The 21,344-nt window shown below is 56.6% G+C and overlaps 1 protein-coding gene and 1 long non-coding RNA gene across 9 annotated transcripts; one reads left to right on the forward strand and one right to left on the reverse strand.

The window, feature by feature from the left end:
* The first annotated feature begins 38 nt into the window (after positions 1 to 38).
* LOC138989830 (uncharacterized) lies at positions 39 to 9,408 on the forward strand. 8 transcript variants are annotated; one of them, XR_011465965.1, is made up of 5 exons: positions 40 to 805; positions 1,536 to 2,938; positions 3,429 to 3,566; positions 5,329 to 5,437; positions 5,884 to 9,408. It is a non-coding gene; the product is annotated as an uncharacterized lncRNA (long non-coding RNA). The 8 variants fall into 8 exon arrangements; XR_011465964.1 differs by having other exon boundaries at positions 5,329 to 9,408; XR_011465966.1 differs by having other exon boundaries at positions 64 to 805; positions 3,429 to 6,710; positions 7,482 to 9,408.
* Positions 8,056 to 21,324, reverse strand: SLC27A4 (solute carrier family 27 member 4). Its single transcript, XM_070378904.1, has 13 exons — positions 21,140 to 21,324; positions 19,673 to 19,839; positions 17,714 to 18,108; positions 15,812 to 15,970; positions 14,342 to 14,411; positions 14,145 to 14,236; positions 12,978 to 13,087; positions 12,517 to 12,726; positions 12,215 to 12,341; positions 11,557 to 11,694; positions 11,249 to 11,413; positions 11,005 to 11,151; positions 8,056 to 8,239 (listed from the first exon to the last, which is right to left on the reverse strand). The coding sequence occupies exons 2-13, from the start codon at positions 19,831 to 19,833 to the stop codon at positions 8,082 to 8,084; spliced, it is 1,932 nt and encodes a 643-aa protein (XP_070235005.1). The 5' UTR covers positions 19,834 to 19,839; positions 21,140 to 21,324; the 3' UTR covers positions 8,056 to 8,081.
* Positions 21,325 to 21,344: the final 20 nt, after the last annotated feature.

Here is a 21,344-nt window from a genome sequence, read left to right on the forward strand (position 1 = left end):
AAACTCTCCTTCTCAGCTATTGGAGGAAGATTTGGAGCCGGAAGCTGAGGCCGGAGGACCGTAGGCCCTGTTAAGGGGCGTTTTGGTTGGTCATCCTGTTTCTTTTCGGGACGGCGCTTAAACAGCTAGGGCCGGAAGCGACTGACATCAGCCACAACTCGGCGGAGGAGAGACCTGGCATCTTTGCGCTGTGACCGTGAGCTACGTTCCGGTTTATCTTGCATTAGTTACCAAATTACCTTCTGTTAGCACACCGCTTGGACGAACCCGTCCACTTGTCTTGAATTATCAGTGGCATCCAAATAAGCTCTCTCTTGAGCCATCGACTCGCTATCCAACCCCCCTTTCGCCGTCGATTTAGATTTCATTCATTCAGCAGATGTTTTTTGCACGTCCTCCGTGTACCTGACATTTTGGTCGGTGCTAAAAGATGCCGGTGGTGAAAAGGATCGGCAAGGTTCCTGTCTTTAGGGCACTCACAGTCTCGTAGGGGAAACGAATCAAATAAACATACTAATAAGCGTAAAATCTCAAACTGAACAATGATCCGGCATCATAAGAACTTCAGAAAGAAAATGGGCTGCACTGGACTTGGGCTGAGCTCTAAAGCCTGAGTCGAGCTAAGTAGGTGGATATGCGGAGAGAAAATCTGCTAGGAGCATTCCAGCGAGAACGGAAAGTGCAAAGACTCTGGGTAGTAGGACATGCTGGAGCACCAAGAGAAGGTAGAAATTGGGGAGCAGAGGGCCTGATAGGACATGAGGCTAGACATGTAGGCAGGGGCCAAATCATGACTGTGAGCCAGGTAAGAATTTCAGTCTCTTATCCTAAGCAGTGGTAGGCCTTGGAAGGATTTTGGGGTGTGTGTGTGTGTGTGTGTGTGTGTGTGTGTGATTATTAGAACTGTGTTTTACAATATCCTTCCTGGGACTTCCCTGGCGGTCCAGTGGTTAAGATTCTGTGCTACCACTGCAGGGGGGCGCAGGAGTGGGCACAGGTTTCATCCTTGTTCAGAGAACAAAGATCCCCCATACTACGTGGGGTAGCCTAAATAAATAAATAAGTAAAACATTCTGCCTGGCTGCAGTGAGAACTGGAAGGAATAGGGAAGGAGATAGGGAGACTACTGGAACCTGTTACAAAAGCCCAGGGCAGCTAAACCACACTTCCAAAATTGAACTCATAGTTGGTAGCTTAAGGTAGTGTACCCTGGTGGTTAAGAGTGGATGTAAGGATGTGGTCACCGCTAAGGGCTCAGAGTTCAACTGCCAGCTTTACATCCATGTCCCACCACTTCCCATGTGCGTCTTTGGTTAAATCCTTTAACATCTGTGCCTCAGTTTCCTTGTCTGTGCAAATTAAGATAGTAGCAGCCCCATAGGGTTGTCGTCAGAACTAAACGAGTTCTTGGCACAGTGCCTCGTTTCCTAAAATAGGCTCCCCTGTGTTCCCCATATCAAGGATACCACTGCCATCCATGGAAACAGCTAAGCAAGAAACCTTGGGCATTGTTTTTAATTCTCTCCCATATCCAGGCAGTTACCACGTTTGGGTTCGTCTCCATGCTAAGCTGAGTTTGCAGCCACGTGTTCTTCTACCACCACCATCACCTCTCACCTGCACCTGCTTCTCTGGCCTGCCTGCCTCCCACCTCCCTGCTTCTGATCTGACTTCCTTACACAGTTCAACTCCACAGACAGCTGCGAGTGCCTTCAGTGTATCAGGCACTGTTCCAAAGCACTGGCAAAATGAGGAAAGCATCAGAAAAAGAAAACCCTGTGGCCAATGGGAAGAACCCACCTTCACTGTGCTGTGTGAAACTCAAGTTTCCTGTCTGTAAAGAAGGCTTTGGGACCAAACGATCTCTTAAAGGCCCTTTAAGTAAAAATGTTCTAGGAAATTCACTGATGATCCAGCGGTTAGGACTCAGTACTTTTGCTGCCAAGGGCCTGGGATTCAATTCCTGGTTGGGGAACTAAGGTCATACAAATATATATATGTATAGTAAGTGTTAGTAGCTCAGCTGTGTCTCAGTTGTGACCCCATGGAATGTAGCCCACCAAGCTCCTCTGTCCATGGAATTCTCCAGGCAAGAATACTGGAGTGGGTTGCCATTCCCTTTTCCAGGGGATCTTCCCTACTCAGGGATTGAACCCTGGTCTCCTGCATTGCAGGCAGATTCTTTACCACTGAGCCACTTCACACACACATACACACACACACATACACATATATATTCTAAGATATTTCATTGGCTCCTCCAAGGGCTGAGGTCTAGAAACCTTGCCTGATTCACCTTAGAGCCTTAGCTCATAGTAAGGAGCTTTATACATTGTAGGGGTTTGGTAAGTGCTTGCTGAATTAATGAATGAAGGAATAAGAGAACACATATCAATTCCCTTCTCAGTCTTTCACTGGCTTCTCTTTCCCAACAAGGTAAAGACCTCTGATTTGATGCCACCTTTAGTTAGGCCTTGTAGAGTTGAGTATTTTCTAACTCTGCAGACTGCTGCCTGCTGAGCTGGCATGGGAGAGCTAAGGAGCTTTTGAAAAGCTTCATTCATTTGACAAACATTCATTGAGCACGTATTAAGTGCCAGGCCCAGGGCTGGTGCTGGGAACACAAGAGCGGACTTTTTTAAAAAAACCAAGGGGTCCCTGCTTTCCTGGGGCTGATATTTTGGAAAAGACACATGTGAAAATGGACCACACAGTGCAATCAGTTGTTATGAAGGGGGAACGTGGGACCTGTGGGAGATGAAAGAAGATCCAGTCCAACCCCAGGGTCAGGCAAAGTTTCCCAAAGGAAGTCACATCTAAGCCCGAGTCCCAGGAAATTATGGGAGGTGGAGGTGGCAGGAGAGGACAGGACAGGGAGGGAGGCCAGAGGTGTTCCTTTTTCCCAGAGAAGTGGAAACCCTTCCCATATCACTTCTAGGTAAGTCAGCCCACTCTGAATGCCTGGCTCTCATACTTAGCAAGTGCTTCCTCCGACTCCAGCCTACCTAACTCAACCTCCTGTTGTGTGCACTCTTTGGGACCCTATAGACCCCTGCCAGGCTCCTCTATCCATGGGATTTCCTAGGCAAGAATACTGGAGTGGGTTGCCATTTCCTCCTTCAGGGGATCTTCCCAACCCAGAGATCGAATCCCCATCTCTTGGGTGTCCTAAATTGGCAGGGGGGATTCTTCACCACCTGGAGGTAAATTCTTGTGCCGCCTGGGAAGCCCTCAGCCTCTTGTGCTCCTGTGACCTTAGTCCTGTCCTATGCTTTCTGACCCTGTGGACAGTAGCCTGCTAGGCTCCTCTGTCCATGGGATTTTACTGGAGTGGGGTGCCATTTCCTTCTTCAGGGGATCTTCCCAACCCAGGGCTCGAACCTGCATCTCCCACTTTGCAGGTGATTCTTTTTTTTTTTTTTTGGCAGGTGATTCTTTACTGCTGAGCTACTGGGGAAGCCTCAACCTCCTGAAGAGAAGTGAAGTGAAAGTTGCTCAGTCGTGTCTTTGCAACCCCATGGATTGTAGCCCGCCAGGCTCCTCCTCTGTCCCTGGGGATTCTCCAGGTAAGAATACTGGAGAATTCGTCTGCAGAGGGTCTTCCCGACCCAGGAATCGAACCGAGGTCTCCTGCACTGCAGGCGGATTCTTCACCAGCTGAGGTACCAGGGAAGCCCCTCTCAACCGCCTAAGCAATAGCAAAAACCATTTTTTAACGTATTCTTTCAATGAGTAATGACCCCCGACTCTGCACCTGCCAGGTGCTTCACACGCATGACCTGCTTGATTCCTCGCAGGGGCTGTTAGCCTCCATTTTCAAATGTAAAAACTGAGGCTCAGAACCGATGACTCGTTCATGGACCCCCACATGTCAGCCCTTAACCCCAGGCTGTCGTGCCTTCGGGACCCCTGACCCTCACCGCGTCCTGTTGGGCTCAGCTCACCCAAATGCCTTCCTCTGGGACCCAGGCAGAAGAGGGGCGTGGACCCAACTCCTGTCCCTCCAGCAGGCCAGCCAGCCGGGCATTGGGCTGCATCCCTTCCGAAGCTCCGAAGGGAGACAAAGGCGGGGTCTGCGGGGGAGACAAGGGCGCGGGCGCCCCCCTGCCCGCTGCCCTTTGTCTCCCCGCCTGCTCCCCTCGTGCGCCCCGGAGGCTGGGAGGCGCCTCTCACAGGCTTCCTCCTCCCATTCTTGTGCTAATTGGGTGTCAAGCTGAGATCAGTGAGAAAGGAATCCGCCCTGGCTCGGGTTAAACTGCCGCCAAAGACGAGGGCTGAGCCCAGAATATCATTAGGCTGGGAGGAAGCGAGGGCCCCCCTCCTCCAGCAGAGGGGTTGGCCACGCATTCAGGCTCCTTTGAAAGTCGCTTGGTCGCCCCTTCCCTTACCGCCAGCGCCTCAATAGGCCCCTCGGCGGTATTTAACCTTCTTCCCAGGAATTGAAAGTGATATGCCAGCACTGGCCTAGGCAGCCACTTGCCTGTCCAAGGGCGGTAGGACCTCCGGGGATGCTCAAGGCAGGCCTCTGGCAGCCTCCCTGGGCTCAGATTGCAGATGGGAATACTGAGACTGGGCAGGGCGATGCCTCCCAGCGCTGTTATTCACAGGCCCTGTGGTCTGGAGAGATGGAGCTTCTCTGAGCCTCAGATTCCTCATCTGTGGAATGGGGATAAAATAGCTGCTTTGTGTTACGGATTTAATGATGATGATCAAGTGCCTGGTGTCGCATCCAGCACATAGGAAGCGCTCCACTCCTGGTGGCTGTTAGCAGGTCAAAGGAGTGTGTTTGGGCTTACAGAAGGATTTCCTAGCAGAGCTCGCAGTCCTCCAGCTGTGCAAGGAGTGCCTGCAGTGGATTCACTTTGCATACCCTGCCTGGAATCTTCCCCAGCCCCACCCCTGCAGCCCCACAGGCCTTCTTTCACCTGCGCTGCTCGCCCTTCACCTCCAGACCTTTCGCTGCCCCTTCTGCCTGGGCCGTTCTTCCCCCTCCTCTTCTTGAATGACTCTTCCTTGAAAAGCCTGTGGCCATGAAACACAACTTCCTCACCTCCTACCGCGGCCAAGACATGGGGTTAGGGTGCAGCTTAGCACATGCCCTTGGCTTCCTGACTGGCTGCCCCCTCTCCCCAGCCCCCAGACAGTGGGCTCCCCGAGGACAGATCTCACTGTGTACCCCCAACCCCGCCCCTGGCACAGAGGCCTTTTGAATCTGCTCCGCAGATGTGTGGACACAGTACTTTGTAAACTGTGTAGACCGCCAGGCTCCTTTGTCCATGGGAGTCTCCAGGAAAGAAGACTGGAGTGGGTTGCCATTTCCTTCTCCAGGGGATCTTCCTGACCCAGGGATTGAGCCTGTGTCTCGGGTGTCTCCTGCACGAGCAAGTGGATTCTTTACCAACTGTCACCAACTGGGAAGTCGAAGCGCCGTGTAAAGGTCAGGAAATGCCCAGTAAACAATAACTCTTGTGAATTAACCTCACAAACATGTATCCAGGCACCTGCTGCCGGCACGGGCGATGACTCAGCCACGGTCTGGAAGGCAGCCGGGCTCACCACTCTACTACCATGTGGTCCAGCCTTGGTTTGGGGTGAGCAGAGGCAGACGGGGGAGCTGCGAGGCCCAGGGGCCCCCCAGCCCCACCCCTTCTTGGAGGGGCTCGGGAAAGGGGGCTGGTGTGGAAGTGGGAAACTTAGGCCTAGGCTGGGATCTTAACACGGGAAACACATCCTCTTTTCCTTATCACTACCGTGTACCTCAAAGATAACAGCACCAGTTCCTGGGCTAGATCTGCAAGCACAATCTCATTACATGTCCACAGCTGTCCTGGGGCAGGGATTCCTGTTGTGTTTAGTCGCTCAGTCTTGTCCAACTGTTTGCAGCTTCATGGACTGTAGCCCACCAGGCTCCTCCATCCATGGGATTTCCCAGGCAAGAATACTGGAGTGGGTTGCCATTTCTTTTTCCAGGGGCTCTTCCTGACCCACGGATCTCACCCATGTCTCCTGCATTGGCAGGTGGGTTCTTAAACCATTGAGCCACCGGGGAAGCCCACCTAGACCATCATTTATAGGGGAGGACACTGAGGCTCAGCCTGGCAAATGGACTTGAGAGCAGGCCTGAGCAGGAGCTTTTGACCACCATTCCTCTATATTGGGTCTTGGTGACTGTGCTCAACCAAAGGGAAGGAACAGGCACCCCTGGGGGCTCCTTCCCATTGGAGAGCCCTCCCATTGGTGAAGGTTAAAGACACAGAGCTTCACCATCAGTCAAATCCAGCCCCTTGGAAGCCCAATCAAAGGCCCAACATGGAGTCCTCTGGGCTGGGTCCCTTGCCTGGGGGTCAAGTGGGGACTCTGTCCCTCCTTCCCGCTTTCCTTGCCTGAGCGCGAAGGGCTGGATCCGATTCTGCAGCACCCACGTGCCCTCTGCTGGTCTACTTGGGCACTGCACCCTTGCCTGCCACTCCCAAATCCCACCAGGTATCACCGCCCAAGGGCCAACTCCAGCTCTGCCGCCCCCTCACTTCCCCCAAGAGTGGCACCAGAACTCCACTGTCTTTCAAAGGTCACCCTCCAACCCCAGGAGGTACCCCAGACTTATCTTGGCCACCTATCACCCAGTCAGCTGCTGGCCTGGGGTGTGGCTCACTGTTGGCTCTACAAGCATGCATGGCATGGAAGCTGCTTTCTGCACCAAGGAGACAGCGGTAAGAGCATGGGGCTGGCATTGCAGTCCCCAGTACTCACTCTGTGACCCCAGTCAAGTGACGGATGGTGCTAAGGGTTAAATAGTGAAGATGAAGCCCTGGGGTGCGTGCCCTGTCTGCAGCCCTGGCTTGGGGTGAACGGTTTCCCCCTCCCCACCCCCCACCCCCACTTCCCACTGGGCTGAGCACTTCTAGCCTGGGTGTGACTCCAGGGATGGGCTCCAGGGGACAGCTGACCCTCCAGCGGCACTGCAGACTCACCAGCTCTGGGAAGATGGCTCCAGGAAGCCTTCCCAGACTCCACCCGGCTGGCCAGGCCACCCTGCTCTGTCCCCCTGAGAGCCCCCAACCCCTTGGGAAAGTGCAGCCCTGGCAGAAGAAACACCATGAGCAGGAGTGTGGATCTGGGACCCTGTGCTGGCCTAGGGCTTCCTCCTTCTGTGGCTCTGAATGGCCCGTTCCTCAGCCTGCCTCCCTTTGGCTCTCTGAACCCTCCTGATTCACAGAGGAGACAGTTACTTGCCCAAGGCCACAAGCTCCTAAGTGACACCTTGCAGGGCTCAGGGGGGAACTGCCCCTCACCTGAGACGTGGGGACCATGGCATCTTACCTGCCATATCCCTTGGTCTAAATGAACGAAGGAATAGGGGAAGGATGAATGGGGCACGAGCTGGGGTCCCAGCAGGCTGGGGTGAGTGTGCACACAGGCTCGGGGAGGCAAGGTGGAGTTTATTCGCCCCTGAGTGCCCCACACCCCTTCTCCCCTCACAGCCAGGCCAAGAGGAGATGTGGACAGACTGGCAAAGACAGGCTGCCTGAGGGACAGCCAGGCAGCCACCCAGAGGGTGAGAGGGGTGCCCTGTCTAGGCTGCCTGCTGCAGGATGGTCCCGTTCTGCCTGGCAGGGCTGAGGGACACTCGCGTGGGCCCAGGGCCTGGATCCTCTTCAAACGCCCGATCACCGGCCCTCCCTGCCCACTGTGCTGGCTTCCTGAGTCTGGGGGCTTCTGCCCTGGTCCCATTTACAAGCTGCCTGTTCTCTGCAAAGTGCTTGGAGACCCTCTTATTTCCCCTTGTCCTGACCTGAGACATCACCCCTTGGGCCCAGTCTCAGTCTCAGCCTGAGGCCCAGAGACCCCTACTTGGCCTCGAAGACATAAAGTGGATCTGAAGCTTTCACAGAAAGCCTCAGGGCAGAGCAGGGAGGTGGCAGTGAGTCCCCTGGCAGTTTTGAGGGGTGGGGGTTGGCACCTCAGGGTGGGTGGTGCCAGACTCTGCTTGCTTTGGTCTGGCTTCGCCCAGGACCCCTCCGGGGTGGGAGCTGGGGCTCTAGATCCAGTATCCACTGGCCCTCAGAGGGACTTGGGGCCAGTCACAGCTTCTCCTGGCCCGCCTGGATGCGAGTGTAGGCCTCTTGGTCCAGTGGGACGTAGCGGCCCTTCCGGGCATCCAGGTAGAACAGCTGGTCTTTTACAACTGTTGGGTCAAAGCCCTCCTTCTGCAGTTCTGTCTTCTGTAGCTTGAATGTCCCTGAGGGAGGGAGAAGACAAGTGGGAGAGGGGTCAGAGGGTGTGGGGCAGGGGTCCGAGCTCCAGGAACCCACCCACCTGGGTTGAGGAGGGGCAGGGAGGAGGGCTGGAGGGAACACAGGTGAGGGGAATCGTGGGAGGAGGGACACAGCCCTTTACGGTCTGCAAAGGCTTCATCCTTTACAGTACGCACCGCTCCTCAGCAGCCCTGGCAAAGGGGAGGGGGCAGAGTTACCCACCCCTCTTTGCAAACAGGAAACTGAGGCCCAAAGAAGGGAAGCTATTTGTCCAGGGCCACGTGCTTGAGTGACAGCGGACTGAGGGCAGGACACAGGCCTTCCCTGAAGGCTCGTTTTAACCTGAGCACCCCCAAGGTACAGAAGTAATCTCAGGTAATCTGCACCTCAACCCCAGGGGCCAGGCATAACCATATCCTATGGATTCTGAGATGCACAAGATTTCAGCATGTCTGAAATAGTTCAATTACCATTTTCCCCCTTAATAAATTCTGTATCTTTCACTCAACGGTATTAGCCCCACTAGACAGACGAGAAGATTGAGGCTCAGAGAGGCACAGCTCTGGGCCAACGTTACACAGCTAGTAAGAATTTGAACTCAGGTATGATGGATACCAGAAATGCCTACAGCTTCCTGCCCTGGCTTCTCCTCTGTCATGTCCATCAGCCAATTCTCCCAGCAAGGGCTGGAGTCTTTCTCAACGCCTACTTGAATTTAGACTAGTTTTACAACTTACTCTGACTCAGAGAATGTGGCAGAAGCCACACTGTGGGCGGTCTGGGTGAGTCAAGGGGTGTTGAAGCTTCCATCCTTACCCGCTTGGGGGCGCCTGAGACCAGACTGACCTCTGAAGGATGGAAAGCCATGTGGAACAAAGGGGAACCATCCCAGCAAAGGCCACTTAGACAAGGTCTGTCTAGTCAAAGCTATGGTTTTTCCAGTAGTCATGTATGGATGTGAGAGTTGGACTATACAGAAAGCTGAGCACCGAAAAACTAATGCTTTTGAACTGTGATGTTGGAGAAGACTCTTGAGAGTCCCTTGGACTGCAAGGAGATTGAACTAGTCCATCCTAAAGGAAATCAGTCCTGAATATTCATTGGAAGGACTGATGCTGAAGCTGAAACTCCAATAAAAAGTTTGGCCACCTGATGTGAAGAACTGACTCCTTAGAAAAGACCCTGATGCTGGGAAAGATTGAACGTGGGAGGAGAAGGGGATGACAGAGGATGAGACGGTTGGATGGCATCACCGACTCAAAGGACATGAGTTTGAATAAACTCTGGGAGTTGGTGATGCACAGGGAGGCCTGGCGTGCTGCAGTCCATGGGGCTATAGAGAATTGGACACTACTGAGCGACTGAACTGAACTGAAGTGGGTAAGCACTGGCCACGTGTGGCTATGTAAATTTAAACAAAATTTAACATTCAGTTTCCCCATCACACTAGTTGCACTTCAAGTGCTCAATAGGTATTGGGGGCTGATGGCTGCCGTGTTGGAGAGCGTGGTCAGAGAATGCCACCATCACCGCAGACAGGTATGTGGACACCACTGCAGGGCCAACCAGCTGGGAGCCCCACATGAGGGAGGCCACCTCACACCCAATGGCACTATTTCTTTAAAAACTTTTAAAAAATTAGTTTTTTGGCCACACCCCAAGGCATGTGGGGCCTTAGTTCCCTGATCAGGGATCTAATCCTGTGTATGTGAACCCACACATCCCCTGCACTGCAAGATGGAGTCTTAACCACTGGATAGCTGGGGAAGCTGTCGATGGCACTATTTGATGCTAGGTGGGGCCAACAGAAGAACGCTCAGCTGAACATCACCCCAAATTGCCGACCCACAAATTGTGAGCAACTAAGACACCTGTCTGGACCCCTAAGTAAGCTTGGGGGCTGGCTGTTCTGCAGCAAAGCCTGTCTGAGGCCTAAGGTCCGACAGCCTCCCTGTCCCTCCGGGATGCAGAAGTCACAGCGGCCATCTGGTCCTTGGGGTGCTTGCTGTCTGTCTGGACCCACCGCTTACGCTGCTCTTCTCTCATCTCCCCGTCCCCCGGGGCCATCTGCAGCCCCTCGGACATTGGCGGGCTTTGCAGGACATGAGTCTGACTGGGTCACTACCCTGCTCCAACCCTCCTGTGGCTCCCTCGTGCCCTCCCATCCCACCACACGTTGCTGCCCACCCCTCACTGGCCCCAGCTTCGGGGGCCTCCTTTCAGTCCCCTAGCACTCAAGCACCTCCCTGCCTCAGGGACTCAGCACGGGCTGTTCCCACAGCCCAGGGGGCCTCCCGTCCCCACAGAGTTCTCTCTCTCACTAGGTCTCCCGCTGAACTGGAGCATCCTCAAGGGAGCCTTCCAGTCATCCCCAAGTCACGTTCCCTTTCCTATCAGTTTGACCTGCATTCCACTCTTTTATCTTAGCAATTGCTTATCCTGTGGCTGCCTCCTGCTCTGGAAACTCCCAGGAAGCACACAGGTCCTGCTGGAATTTGTCGCCTCTATCCCCAGGGCCCAAGCACAGTGCCTGGAGCAGACTACCACACTCAGTCAGTATTGGTTCCACTAGCAATGGACACACCATCTCTGGAGGCAGTGTCAGCTCACAGCTAGGTCATGTTGCCGACCACCCAGAGAGGCTACGGGGAAGGGCGAACAACAGCCAGCTGATCTCCCTAGAAGGACCCGGGAAGGGGCCTCGGCCGGCACCCACCCATGATTTGGAGCTGGGGGTCGGGGGACAGACCTGTCTTGTGCAGCTCAGGCAGGAAGCGCAGGAAGATGGGGCGGGCGTACAGCGGCAGCTCCTTCTGCAGGAGCTGGGCTAAGTGCTCCAGGTCACAGCTGCCGGAGGAGCTGGCCACAGCGGCCATGCCGGCCCGGCCCTCGGTCCCTGGGGAGGCGGCAGAGTGGACAGTGAGTGGCTGGCTGGCCACGGCCCTGCTGGCTGCTCCGCACACACACCCGGCCCCTCCCACCTCTCGGGATACCTGGCACCTCGACGCCGTACACGGCCACGTCGGCCATGTCCAGCAGGCGGCTGAGCGTGCCCTCCACCTCGGTGGTGGACACGTTCTCGCCTTTCCAGCGGAACGTGTCCCCCGTGCGGTCGCGGAAATACACGTAGCCCAGCTCGTCCATCACTAGCACATCACCTAGAGAAAGGAGTTGTGTGAGGCGGGGGGTGGGGGGGCCCAGGGGCTTGGTTGGGGGGAGGTGTTGTCTGAGTGTGGGGCCCTGCAATCCCTTCCCCCCTCCCCAAGGGGCCGCAAAGGCCTCCGGAGGGGTGCCCACCCACCGCTGAGGTAGGCCTGGTCCCCCTTCTTGAAGACATCCCCGGCAATCTTCTTGTCGTTGGTGCCCTGGTTCAGGTAGCCATCGAAGCGCCGCAGGGGGTCTTCCTGGATGATGACTCCCACCAGCTGGCCCGGCTCACCTGCGGCCAGGGGAGGCGTGGTCAGGTCCTCCTGGGGTCTCCATACTAAAATACCCCCAGCAATGCCCCCTTTCTCCCCCAGCCCAGGAGCCCCGAGGGCTGGGAGCTTCTCAGTAACACTTGGTCACTGAACAAATGAAAAGGTGGTCAAGCTCAACGTGGACGGCCTAACTAAAGCCAGCACTCCCCAGGTCCCGCTCTGTTCAGAGGTCTGCATCCTGTACCACACCACCTCCTCAGGACAACCTGCAGGAGGGGACTCAGGCAGAGCTGGGGAGCTGTGGCGGGCGGGGCCCAGGGTCCACAGCACCAATATGCACGAATGGGCTGATGGGTGGATGGGATGGTGACTGAGTGGATGGATGGATCAAGAAATAAATGCCATGCAGCCCTAAGAGAAGAGCTGACATCTGGCCGCTGATCAGGACGGGGCTCCTCACTCACCCAGCCATCCCCGCCCTGTCACCTTCCTAAGCCAGCCCCTCCCACTCTGACCCCGAGTTGCAACCCTCGGGCAGACCTGGCTTGCAGGGAATGCAAAGGCCGTCAGGGCCCCGGATCAGCTCCATGGTGTCCTCGTTGACGCGAACCAGCCGGATGGGGTACACGAAGGACAGGATGCGGCTGTTGAAGCCACAGGCCCCCACCTGCGAAGGCCAAGCCTTGGGCCCGGGCTCTCCCACTACGGGCCTCAAACTGGACAGCCTGGGGGGCTGCGAGCGGGGCTCTGGCTCCTGCAACCGCACTCCATGCCGGAAGCCCGCCCTCCCCTCCACCTCCGTGTCTCCCGTGGGCCCGCTGGGTCCGCACTCTGGGCCGCACCTGGCCGTCGAAGTTGCCCAGGCTGCAGTTGCACTCCGTGGCCCCGTAGAACTCGGCCACCTGGGGGATGTGGAAGCGGCTACAGAAGTCGGTCCAGATGCACTGCCGGAGGCCATTGCCGAGTGCCATGCGCACCCGGTGCTGGCCCTCCGCCTCCCGGGGTGGCTGGTTCAGGAGGTAGCGGCACAGTTCGCCGATGTACTGCACGATCTGGGGGTGGGCCTGGCATGAGTCTGGGCCCTGGAGGCTGCCCTGCCTTCGATGCCCTCCCAAGCCCCCACCCCTCCTATCCCTGGGGCCAGCTGCGCGATCCCTTCCCTCTCTGGGCCTCAGTCTCCCCATCTGAGCAATGGGAGTGCTGCCCCAAGTAAACGGCTGGCTGCCTTCAGCTCAAAGACGGGCATCCCTGAATAGAGCTGGTGGGGGGCACGGGATGCTCCACTATTTCCCTTTTCACTCACCGTGCAATTGTACTTGATACAGTCGTCCCAGAAGCGGGAAGCCGAGAACTTCTTCCGGATCACCACAGTCATGCCGTGGATCAGGCACTGCCCTATCCCCACGATGTTTCCTGAAGGCAGAGGGGGGACCCGGGGGTCAGGGGGACAGAAGCCCTTTCTTTCTAGAGTTTCGTCTTTTTGTTTATTTTGGCCACCAAAGATGTCATTTTATTTTTTTAACTATTTATTTTGCACTGGGGTATAGCTGATTAACCAACAATGTTATGGTTTCAGGTGAAGAGTGAAGGGACTCAGCCATACATATATATGTAACCATTCTCCCCCAGACTCCCCTCCCATCCAGGCTGCCACGTAACACTGAGCAGAGTTCCCTGGGGCTATACAGTACTGAGTGAAGTACGTCAGACAAAGGAGAGATATCGTATACTCCAGAGCCTCCTCTTATATAGTCCAATCCCCTCAAAGACTCTCCCTTTCCCCTGTCCTGCCCTCCAACTCTAACTGGTCACATCTCTCCCCAGTCAGACACCTTCCGTGGCTCCCCAGTGCCTATGGGTTCAAGTGCACATTACTCAGACAGTCCCCTGAAGCCTCTGGAGCTGGCCCCAAGCTCCTTTTCCCAAAGCTGTAACACTGCCATTCAGCCAGCTGGAACTGAGCTAGCCTGCCTGGCTTCACATCTGCCTGTATTGGGGGGTGCTTCCTCCAGGAAGCCTTCCTGGAGTTGGGCTCTTCCTTGAGTTGAACTCCTTGCTCCCTGCCCCTCTCCACACTCAATGCCCTTTCTTGCCTGAGAGTTCAGGGTAGGGTTCTCATCATTCAGCCTGCCCCCAACACACACTTAACTCTAAGCACCTTTAAGGGCAGGAACTATATTTAGTCCATCTGTCTTTCTAGAAAGCCCCCAGACCAAGCAGCCAGGCTGTCCACACCCATGGAAATGGACTGAATGGTCAGACCAGCCCAGGTGCCCTGTGGGGCACCACCACACCCACCAATTATGCTGGTGTGCCCACTCTCATCAAGGTCAATGCCCACATCTGGATTTGAACCCAGATTTGACTCCAAAGCTTGTTCTGTTTCTACTGCAACATATAGCCTGCCAGGAAGGGTAGGGCTCTGAAGGCTCAGGGGTGGCTGGGTACCAAGGGGGCGGGCCCAGGCTACCTGCAGAGTGGTAGAGGGGGAGGCAGTCATAGACGATGTCGTCGGGCCGCATGCGGAAGCCGTAGTACACCAGGGCAGCCATCCGGTAATACCTGGGAAGGCAGAGGGCTGAGGGCTCCGTGGGCCCTTGGAAAGGCAGGAGAGGAGCCCCAGGCCCCACCTCCCCAGGTCTCCCCACCAGGGCACCGTCCCCTTACCTGCTGTGCACCACAATGGCAGCTTTGGGCAGCCCGGTGGTGCCTGACGTGTAGATGTAGAAGAGCTTATCTGAGGAAAACAGGTAGGAGCGGGTGTGAGAGGGGCCAGTGCAAGGCTGGGCACAGAGTCAGACATTGGTAGGTGTGTATCACTTAACACCCACTCCCGGCACACCTACTCCCCAGACATCACTACCTGCTCTAATACCTGCGCTGGCTCCTTCAACACACTCTTCTGAGCCCTCATTCTGTGCCAGGGCCAGGGTGACATCAGTGACTAATATGAGCACAGGCCTTGCCTAGAAGGGAGGGGCCCACCCAGTGGGACAGGAAGATGAGGCTATTGGAAATGCGAGCACTGCGTGTTGCAAGCACAGGGCCTGCCAAAGCCTGGCGGCGGCACTGGACCCAGGCTCCAGGAAGGGGAGGTAGTTCCAGGGAGGGCTTTCTCAGAGGAGCTGATGCCTGCTATGTGGGAGGTATCAGCTGCAGACAGCGGGGCTCAGAGGCAGCTTCTGCACCAGCAACCCTGTCTTTATCCCCCGAGATCTGAGGACCAGGGACAGTCACGTCATGGTCTCTGTGTGAGGCTCAGTCCCACCAGGCTGGAGGTTCCAGGAGGTCAGGCATGCCACAGGGTGACGCCACGTGTTATGCAATAACTCGTGTTACAGGGTGACCACGGCATGTCAGCCCAAGGCTGGGCACTAGACTCAACCAGCCAGAGGCCCTGACCTCAAGGAGCTTACAAAAGCACCCAGCACACAAGAGCCACAGATGGCAGAGGTCAAATGGTAATGACCCCAGCTCTCCATGGGACCTTTTCCAGCCTTCAAGCGTAGGTTCAGTTGCCATCCCCAATTTCACGGCTCTGGGAACCAAGGCTCAGAGAGCAGCTCAGGTGTTCAGGGTCACACAAGGGAAGCAGTAGAGCTGGGACATGAACTTGGCCCAGGCTCTGAACCTCCTGGCCCCAGGCCATGCGCCAAGCAGTGAGGTCCACAAGGCAGGCTTGTGGAGCGGAGAAGAAGAGAGGCAAGAGGGTCCAGAAGGCTGCCTGGAGGAGGGGGCAGGGGGCAAGTAGCCCAGAGCAGGGGGAGGATCACAACAGGGGCCTGCCCTGGACGGGCGCTGGGTGACTATGAAAGGGGCTCGCCGAGGGCCTGAGCCCAGCCCACACTCGGACAAGGCAGGCTCCTGGGCTTCATGTGCTCCTGCATGCATCGGCCATCCGTGAAGGCTGTTCAAGAACTGCATGTTCAAGAAGTGCCTGCCACTTTCACACACGCCAGCTCACCCAGTCTTCGCAATAAAAGCTGGGGACTGTGGCTCATTTTCCCCGAATGGAAAAGGGATGTGACATGACTCATTCCAGGTCACGTGGCAAGTTTACAGAAGAATCCAGGCCCCGAGGCCCCCGCTCTGTCTCTTGGCCATCTTTGAACCCTTGTGTGGGGGTGAGGGGCTCACCTACAAAGCCCTTGTTGGGACGGCTGGGCTGGTGCTTGGGGGCATCTTCCAGGAGCGGGTCCAGGTGCTTCGTGCCGGCGGGCACCGTGCTGGGCTCCCAGGGACCGGAGCAGAAGAAGTTGAGCGAGGGGTTCAGGTTGGCATGGATCTCAAGGACAGCTGCAGGGGAAACAAGACAGATCTACAGGCAGGCCAGGGCACTCCTTCCTCCCCCGGCCCTGTATTCCGGGGACCTCTACTCGTGTCGGGGCTGAGCATGGTGTCAGGGGATGCTGGCTGGGTGTGGCAGAGAGGTGGGTGAAGCGCTTGGGACTTGTTATAAGGAGGATGCTGAGAGAAGCAAGGGCTCCCGCGAGCTGCTGGCTGATCATGTGGCAGGCTCTTTACATGTAGGCTCCTGCTCACACAACTCAGGAAACAGGTACCAGTAACAGCCCATCTTACAGATGGGAACACTGAGGCCCCAAGCACAGCAGGGAGTCACAGCTAGAATGTGCCAGATCTGGGGCTCAAAGCCAGCTCTACCTCACCTCAAGGTTTACACTTCTATCCACTGAATGATGCTAGTCTATGGGGGACTGGTTAGGAGGGAGGAGTCGGGGGGCGATCAGAGGCTGGCAGCCCTCCAGCCTCTTCAGAGGGTGGTGGCCTTCTCTCAGGCTCCCCTGTGCACTACAGATGTCCAGACACTCAGCGACCGGAGCACAGGCCGATCCTGGCCCACTCAGCCATACTTTCTCTTAACTTCTTCCAACCCTCTCACTCTCTCTCTGCTGCCTCCTTCCTCTCCTCGTTTCAGCATCTCCGTAACCTCTTCTGCCCATCAGCCCACAACATTAGCCCATTAGTTACAACAGCGTGGGGAGAGAGAATAGGCACACTGGGGTCAAGCCCAAGGTCAAATCTCGGTTCTGTCACCCACTTAACAGCTGTGTGGCTCTGGGTGAGTGCTTCGCGCCACTCTGAACCTCGGTCTCGTTCTCTGTAAAGCCAAGATGACACTCTCTGCTTTCACCAGGCTTTGTGAAGATTAGAGCTGCTTCTGTGAAGCACCGAGCTCAGCACATGGTCAGTGCCAGTGCGGAGGCCAATAAACATAAGCTCTGAGGCACAGCAAGGAGAGGCTTCTTGCTCCCATTTTACAGGGCAGGTAGATGAGGCCATGTATGGGTGTGAGAGCTGGACTATAAAGAAAGCTGAGCACCAAAGAACTGATGTTTTTGAACTGTGGTGTTAGAGAAGATTCTTGAGAGTCCCTTGGACTGCAAGGAGATCCAACCAGTCCATCCTAAAGGAAATCAATACTGAATAGTCATTGGAAGGACTGAAGCTGAAGCTGAAGCTCCAATACTTTGGCTACCTGATGCGAAGAACTGACTCACTGGAAAAGACCCTGATGCTGAGAAAGATGGAAGGCGGGAGGAGAAGGGGATGACAGAGGATGAGATGGTTGGATGGCATCACTGACTCGATGGACATGAGTTTGAGTAAGCTCTGGGACTTGGTGATGGACAGGGAGGCCTGGCATGCTGCAGTCCATGGGGTCACAAAGAGTCAGACAAGACTGACTGAGTGACTGAACTGATTGAGATGAAGCCAAGTGAGTCACAAGAATGGTTACCATCGTGTCTGAGGGCTCACCTAGCATCAGCTGCTTTGTTAATGCTTCACTCTATTAAGCACCTCCCTGAAAACGGTGCTGTGGTGAGGAGACTGCGGCAGAGGACTGCCATCTCCCTGGGTTTCCCGGCTCCCGGGTGTTGTGGGGGAAAAGCCCACACCGTCTGACTCTAGGGCTCATGCCCTTAACCTCTGAGCCACACAGCCTCCCCCAGGGGCTGGAGGTGGGTTGTGACAGTCCCGTGGGACTCCCTGCCTGTCCCTTGCCACTTTAGGGCTCACCTGGGGCCATCTCGCTGCCGAAGACGAGGGCCCGGGCCTGGGAGGAGGTCAGGCAGTGGAGCAATGCGTCCCGCCGGAGGTTGGTGTTGATGAGCGCTGCCTCCACGCCCAGCTTGGCCATGCCCAGCCACAGACCCACAAACTCATTGCGGTTCTCCATGAAGAGGGCGACCACATCGCCCGAGGCCAGGCCCTGCGCCTGCAGGAAGTTGGCCACGCTGTTTGAGTAGTTGTCCAGCTGCCGGAAGGTCCAGTGCGTGTCTGTGCCCTCGAAGATCAGGGCTGTCTTGTCCGGGTGGCGCTGGACTGTGGCGGCGAACAGGATGGGCACTGTGCGTCGCTCCCGTAGGTACCGTCGGACCTTGGCCTTCACCCTCAGGAGCACGGTGCCGCCGCTGGGGGAGGGGAGGAGGAGCAAGGGAGCCGTGACTGCCGGACTTAGGAGTAGGGGGTCCCAAGACCCTGGTTTGATCGCTTGCGACACCCCTTTCCCAGCACCCGTGTGCGGGGCAGCGTTACCTGAAGTTGCTCACTGATGATGCATGATAACACCGGGCACCCAGGTGATGATTTCCTCCCCACCCGGTACAGAGGAAGACACCAGTGCCCAGCACCTGCCCTGGGCTTCAAGGTGGGATGACGTGGCAGTGCTGACATTTGAACTTTAGTCCCCTCTGACTCCAGAGTTCAACCCCTATTGCCCTCTAAGCTCTGCTCGGAGTCTGCGGCTCTGTCATGGCCTTCCACGACTCCAGGGACCAAGCCAAAGTCCAAACTCCTCGTCTTGGACCTGGCACACCCCCGGATCATCCCTCTCCCCTCACCACTCTGGTAAAAAAGGACAAGCTTGCAATTTGTCCGGTCTCCCTCCCTGTGGGCCCGGCAAGGGTGGGGCTCTGTCCTGCCTCACCATCTTGCTCCTGGGCCCCGGTCGGTGCCAGGCAGGGCATTGATGTTCAACAAATGTTTGTGCAACAAGCTTTTGGCAACATCCCCCTACCTTGCCCTGCCACCTCGGACCCCTGAACTCTCCTGGCTCCCCAGCCTCTCCGCCTTTGCTGCTGCCATGCCCTCCGACTGGCATCCCCTGCTTCCACCTCCTGGATGTGACTCTCAAGCATACCTGCTTCTCCTCTCGGAGGCCTCCTCTGATTTCCCAGGGCCCAGGCCTGAAGCCGTCTCTCTGCTTCACGCCCCCACACCTCTGGGCTGCTACCATCCTTCCTGCGGTGGCCACTCAACACGTCCTTTTGCAATCAGCTCAGATTGACAAACACCGAGCTGCCTGTTCTGGGTGCGGGTCACACTGCTGGGACACTACCATGAGCAAGACAAGACTGCCAGGGGCTCTGCTCACAGGGTCCTGCTAGCCTTCGGGTTTTCTGTGTTCCCTGCCAGTCTTCCTGACCAGTCTGAGCCTGTCCCAGGTCCAGGACTGCCCTGTCCACTCAACCCCACACCCAGAGTCAGCCCAAGGTCTGGCGCAGAGCAGGTGGCAGGCAGGGTTTCTGGTACAGAATATCCTCCTTGTGGACCACACCTGCCCTTCTTTGTGGAGCAGGTTCTTTGTGGGCATGATTCAGGGTCTGCTCCAGAACCCGTGCCAGCTGGAGGACAGGGACTTCCCCATAGGATTCCTCTTCACCCTCTCACAAGCTACAGCATCTTCTCGGGACCCCTTACCAAGGTCTCCTCAACATGCCTGGTGTTCAGTGTATGGACCAGGACCCCAAGTCTGCTCCAGGCCAAGGGGCACCAGGTTAGGGATATTCCCTGGGAAGAGACTTTGACCGTAGCAATGGAGATACCACGTACTATTGCGAGGGGAAGGATGCGGAGCGAAGACTGCTCCTTTGGGGCCCAGGTGCTCTGTGCTGGTAAAGGCCATGTGGTCTGGTTTGGGGAAATTAAACCCAGAAGAGTGTAGGAGACCCAGGAAGGGCTGTTCCAAGTACTCACAAGATATCACGCCTGACAGTCTTGATAAAGATTCGGATGAAGCTCCAGCCGCCAGACCCCAGGTAGAGGAAGAACAGGGAGAGCCCCACTTGGGTCCAGGGCAGTTTCAGCACCAGCCAGGAGAACAGCAGCACCCCCAACAGAGACGCCCCAAGCAGCATCGTGGCCTGTGGGCACAAGGCGGTCAGTGGACCCAAGTGGCTGGGTCCCCTACCTCCTGGCCCGGGCAGCCAGGCCACTGTCGTCTCAGATGGTCACGTGTAGTGAGGTCAGATGGAGTAGGGTAGCTGAGGACTGGGTCCCATCCCAGGACAGTCTGGAAGGGTCAGGCTAGAGGCCTGGACTTGAGGTGAGGAGCTGGGTTGCGGGTCAGAGGCTGGTTCTAGCCTCCCAGTCCCACCTCTGCCTAGGACTCTCTGAATGATCTTGGACAAGTCCCTTTCCCACTTTAGTCCTTAGTCTTCCCCTCTGTGCAATGGGTGTAATGACCATTGGTCTCAGAGGACAGTCTACTAGCCTGACATCTAGGATCCCAACCAAAATGGCTTGGTATTGACTTAAGTACCTCTGGCTTGACTTCCCACTCGAAGACCTAGAGAGTTTCTGTGGATGATAAGGCCAAGCCACAACACCCAGAGAGGCAGCTTCTTGGGAAGGGGCCTTCCTCAGTCCCTGCCCTTAGGCCTGGGAGCACTATGCCTCTGCTGGCCCACAGGGGGCGATGGAGAAAACAGGTAAGAGCCTGGAGGTGCCAGAGAGGGGATCGCCCAGAGGAGAAAGGTATTGAGAGAAAGGAGGCCTTGAAGGCACCCCCACAAACATACTCAGCAAGCCACTCTGATGACTCTTCGGGACCTGGGGCTTAAGGGAAGAGGAACAGCTGGCAGGGCTGAGATTAGGGCTCTCGGACTCTATTCCTAGCACTTTTCAGACCTGCTCAAGGGACAGCAGACTGGGCTGTTTGCCTACAAGCTCTCCTAATCCTGGTGAGGGGCTGAAGGTCACGGCAATGAGGTAGCCTGAGATTCTCCAAGCCAGGATGAAGACATGGTCTGGACCCTTAGACCATCTCCCTCTCCTCCACACGAAAAGCAAAAACCAGGAGGAGGACTGCACCTGCGCCTCCAACTCCAATGCCAAAGGTTTCCAAGGTCCCCAGAACTGTGGTCTCCCAGAGTCCGTCAGGGCAGAAGGCAAGAACCCGTCCCGAAAGGCTGAGGGTTGTGGACGAGGAAGGAATGGGATGCCCAGATCGCCCGGGGCCGCGATCCCGGGTCACTACGGATCGCACCGGCCCCTAAAAAGCCGGGGTAACAGAGCGCCCGGCAAGGAGACAGAGCAGTAGGGCGCGCCCCGTTTCCCCTTCCCCCCCGTCCCCAGCCCAAGCCGGTACTGCCACCCCCCTCCCCCGGACTCGACCGGGCGCATTCTCTCGCCCGGAGACCCATTGTTCTGGCCCGTGCTTACCTGGCGTCAGCCCCCGCCGCGGGGCACCCTGTCCAGATGCGGCCCGCCGGCTGTAGCAGAGTAGGGAACGCGGCGCGCATCAGCCGCCCCTGGGTGCGCGGAGCAGGTTCTCAGCAGCGCTTTGCCGGCTTTGCGCCTCGGCTGGCCCGGGCCATTCGGCCGGCTCCGCCCGCCGCCCGGCCCCGCCCGCCCGCGGCGCTCCTCC

The sequence above is a fragment of the Bos mutus genome, chromosome 11 (genome assembly GCF_027580195.1).
Source record: "Bos mutus isolate GX-2022 chromosome 11, NWIPB_WYAK_1.1, whole genome shotgun sequence".
Taxonomy (NCBI): Eukaryota; Metazoa; Chordata; class Mammalia; order Artiodactyla; family Bovidae; genus Bos; species Bos mutus.

Bases quoted from the DNA above. Each gene is read 5' to 3' on its own strand.
- SLC27A4 (XM_070378904.1), bottom strand. From the start codon at position 19,833: ATGCTGCTTGGGGCGTCTCTGTTGGGGGTGCTGCTGTTCTCCTGGCTG. The intron at 11,414-11,556 runs GTGGGTGGGCAC...TCCTTTCTCTAG, and splicing joins GGACCAGGCCTACCTCAGCG to GTGATGTGCTAGTGATGGAC. The intron at 8,240-11,004 runs GTCTGTCCCCCG...TCCCTCCCTCAG, and splicing joins GCCTGAGCTGCACAAGACAG to GGACATTCAAGCTACAGAAG.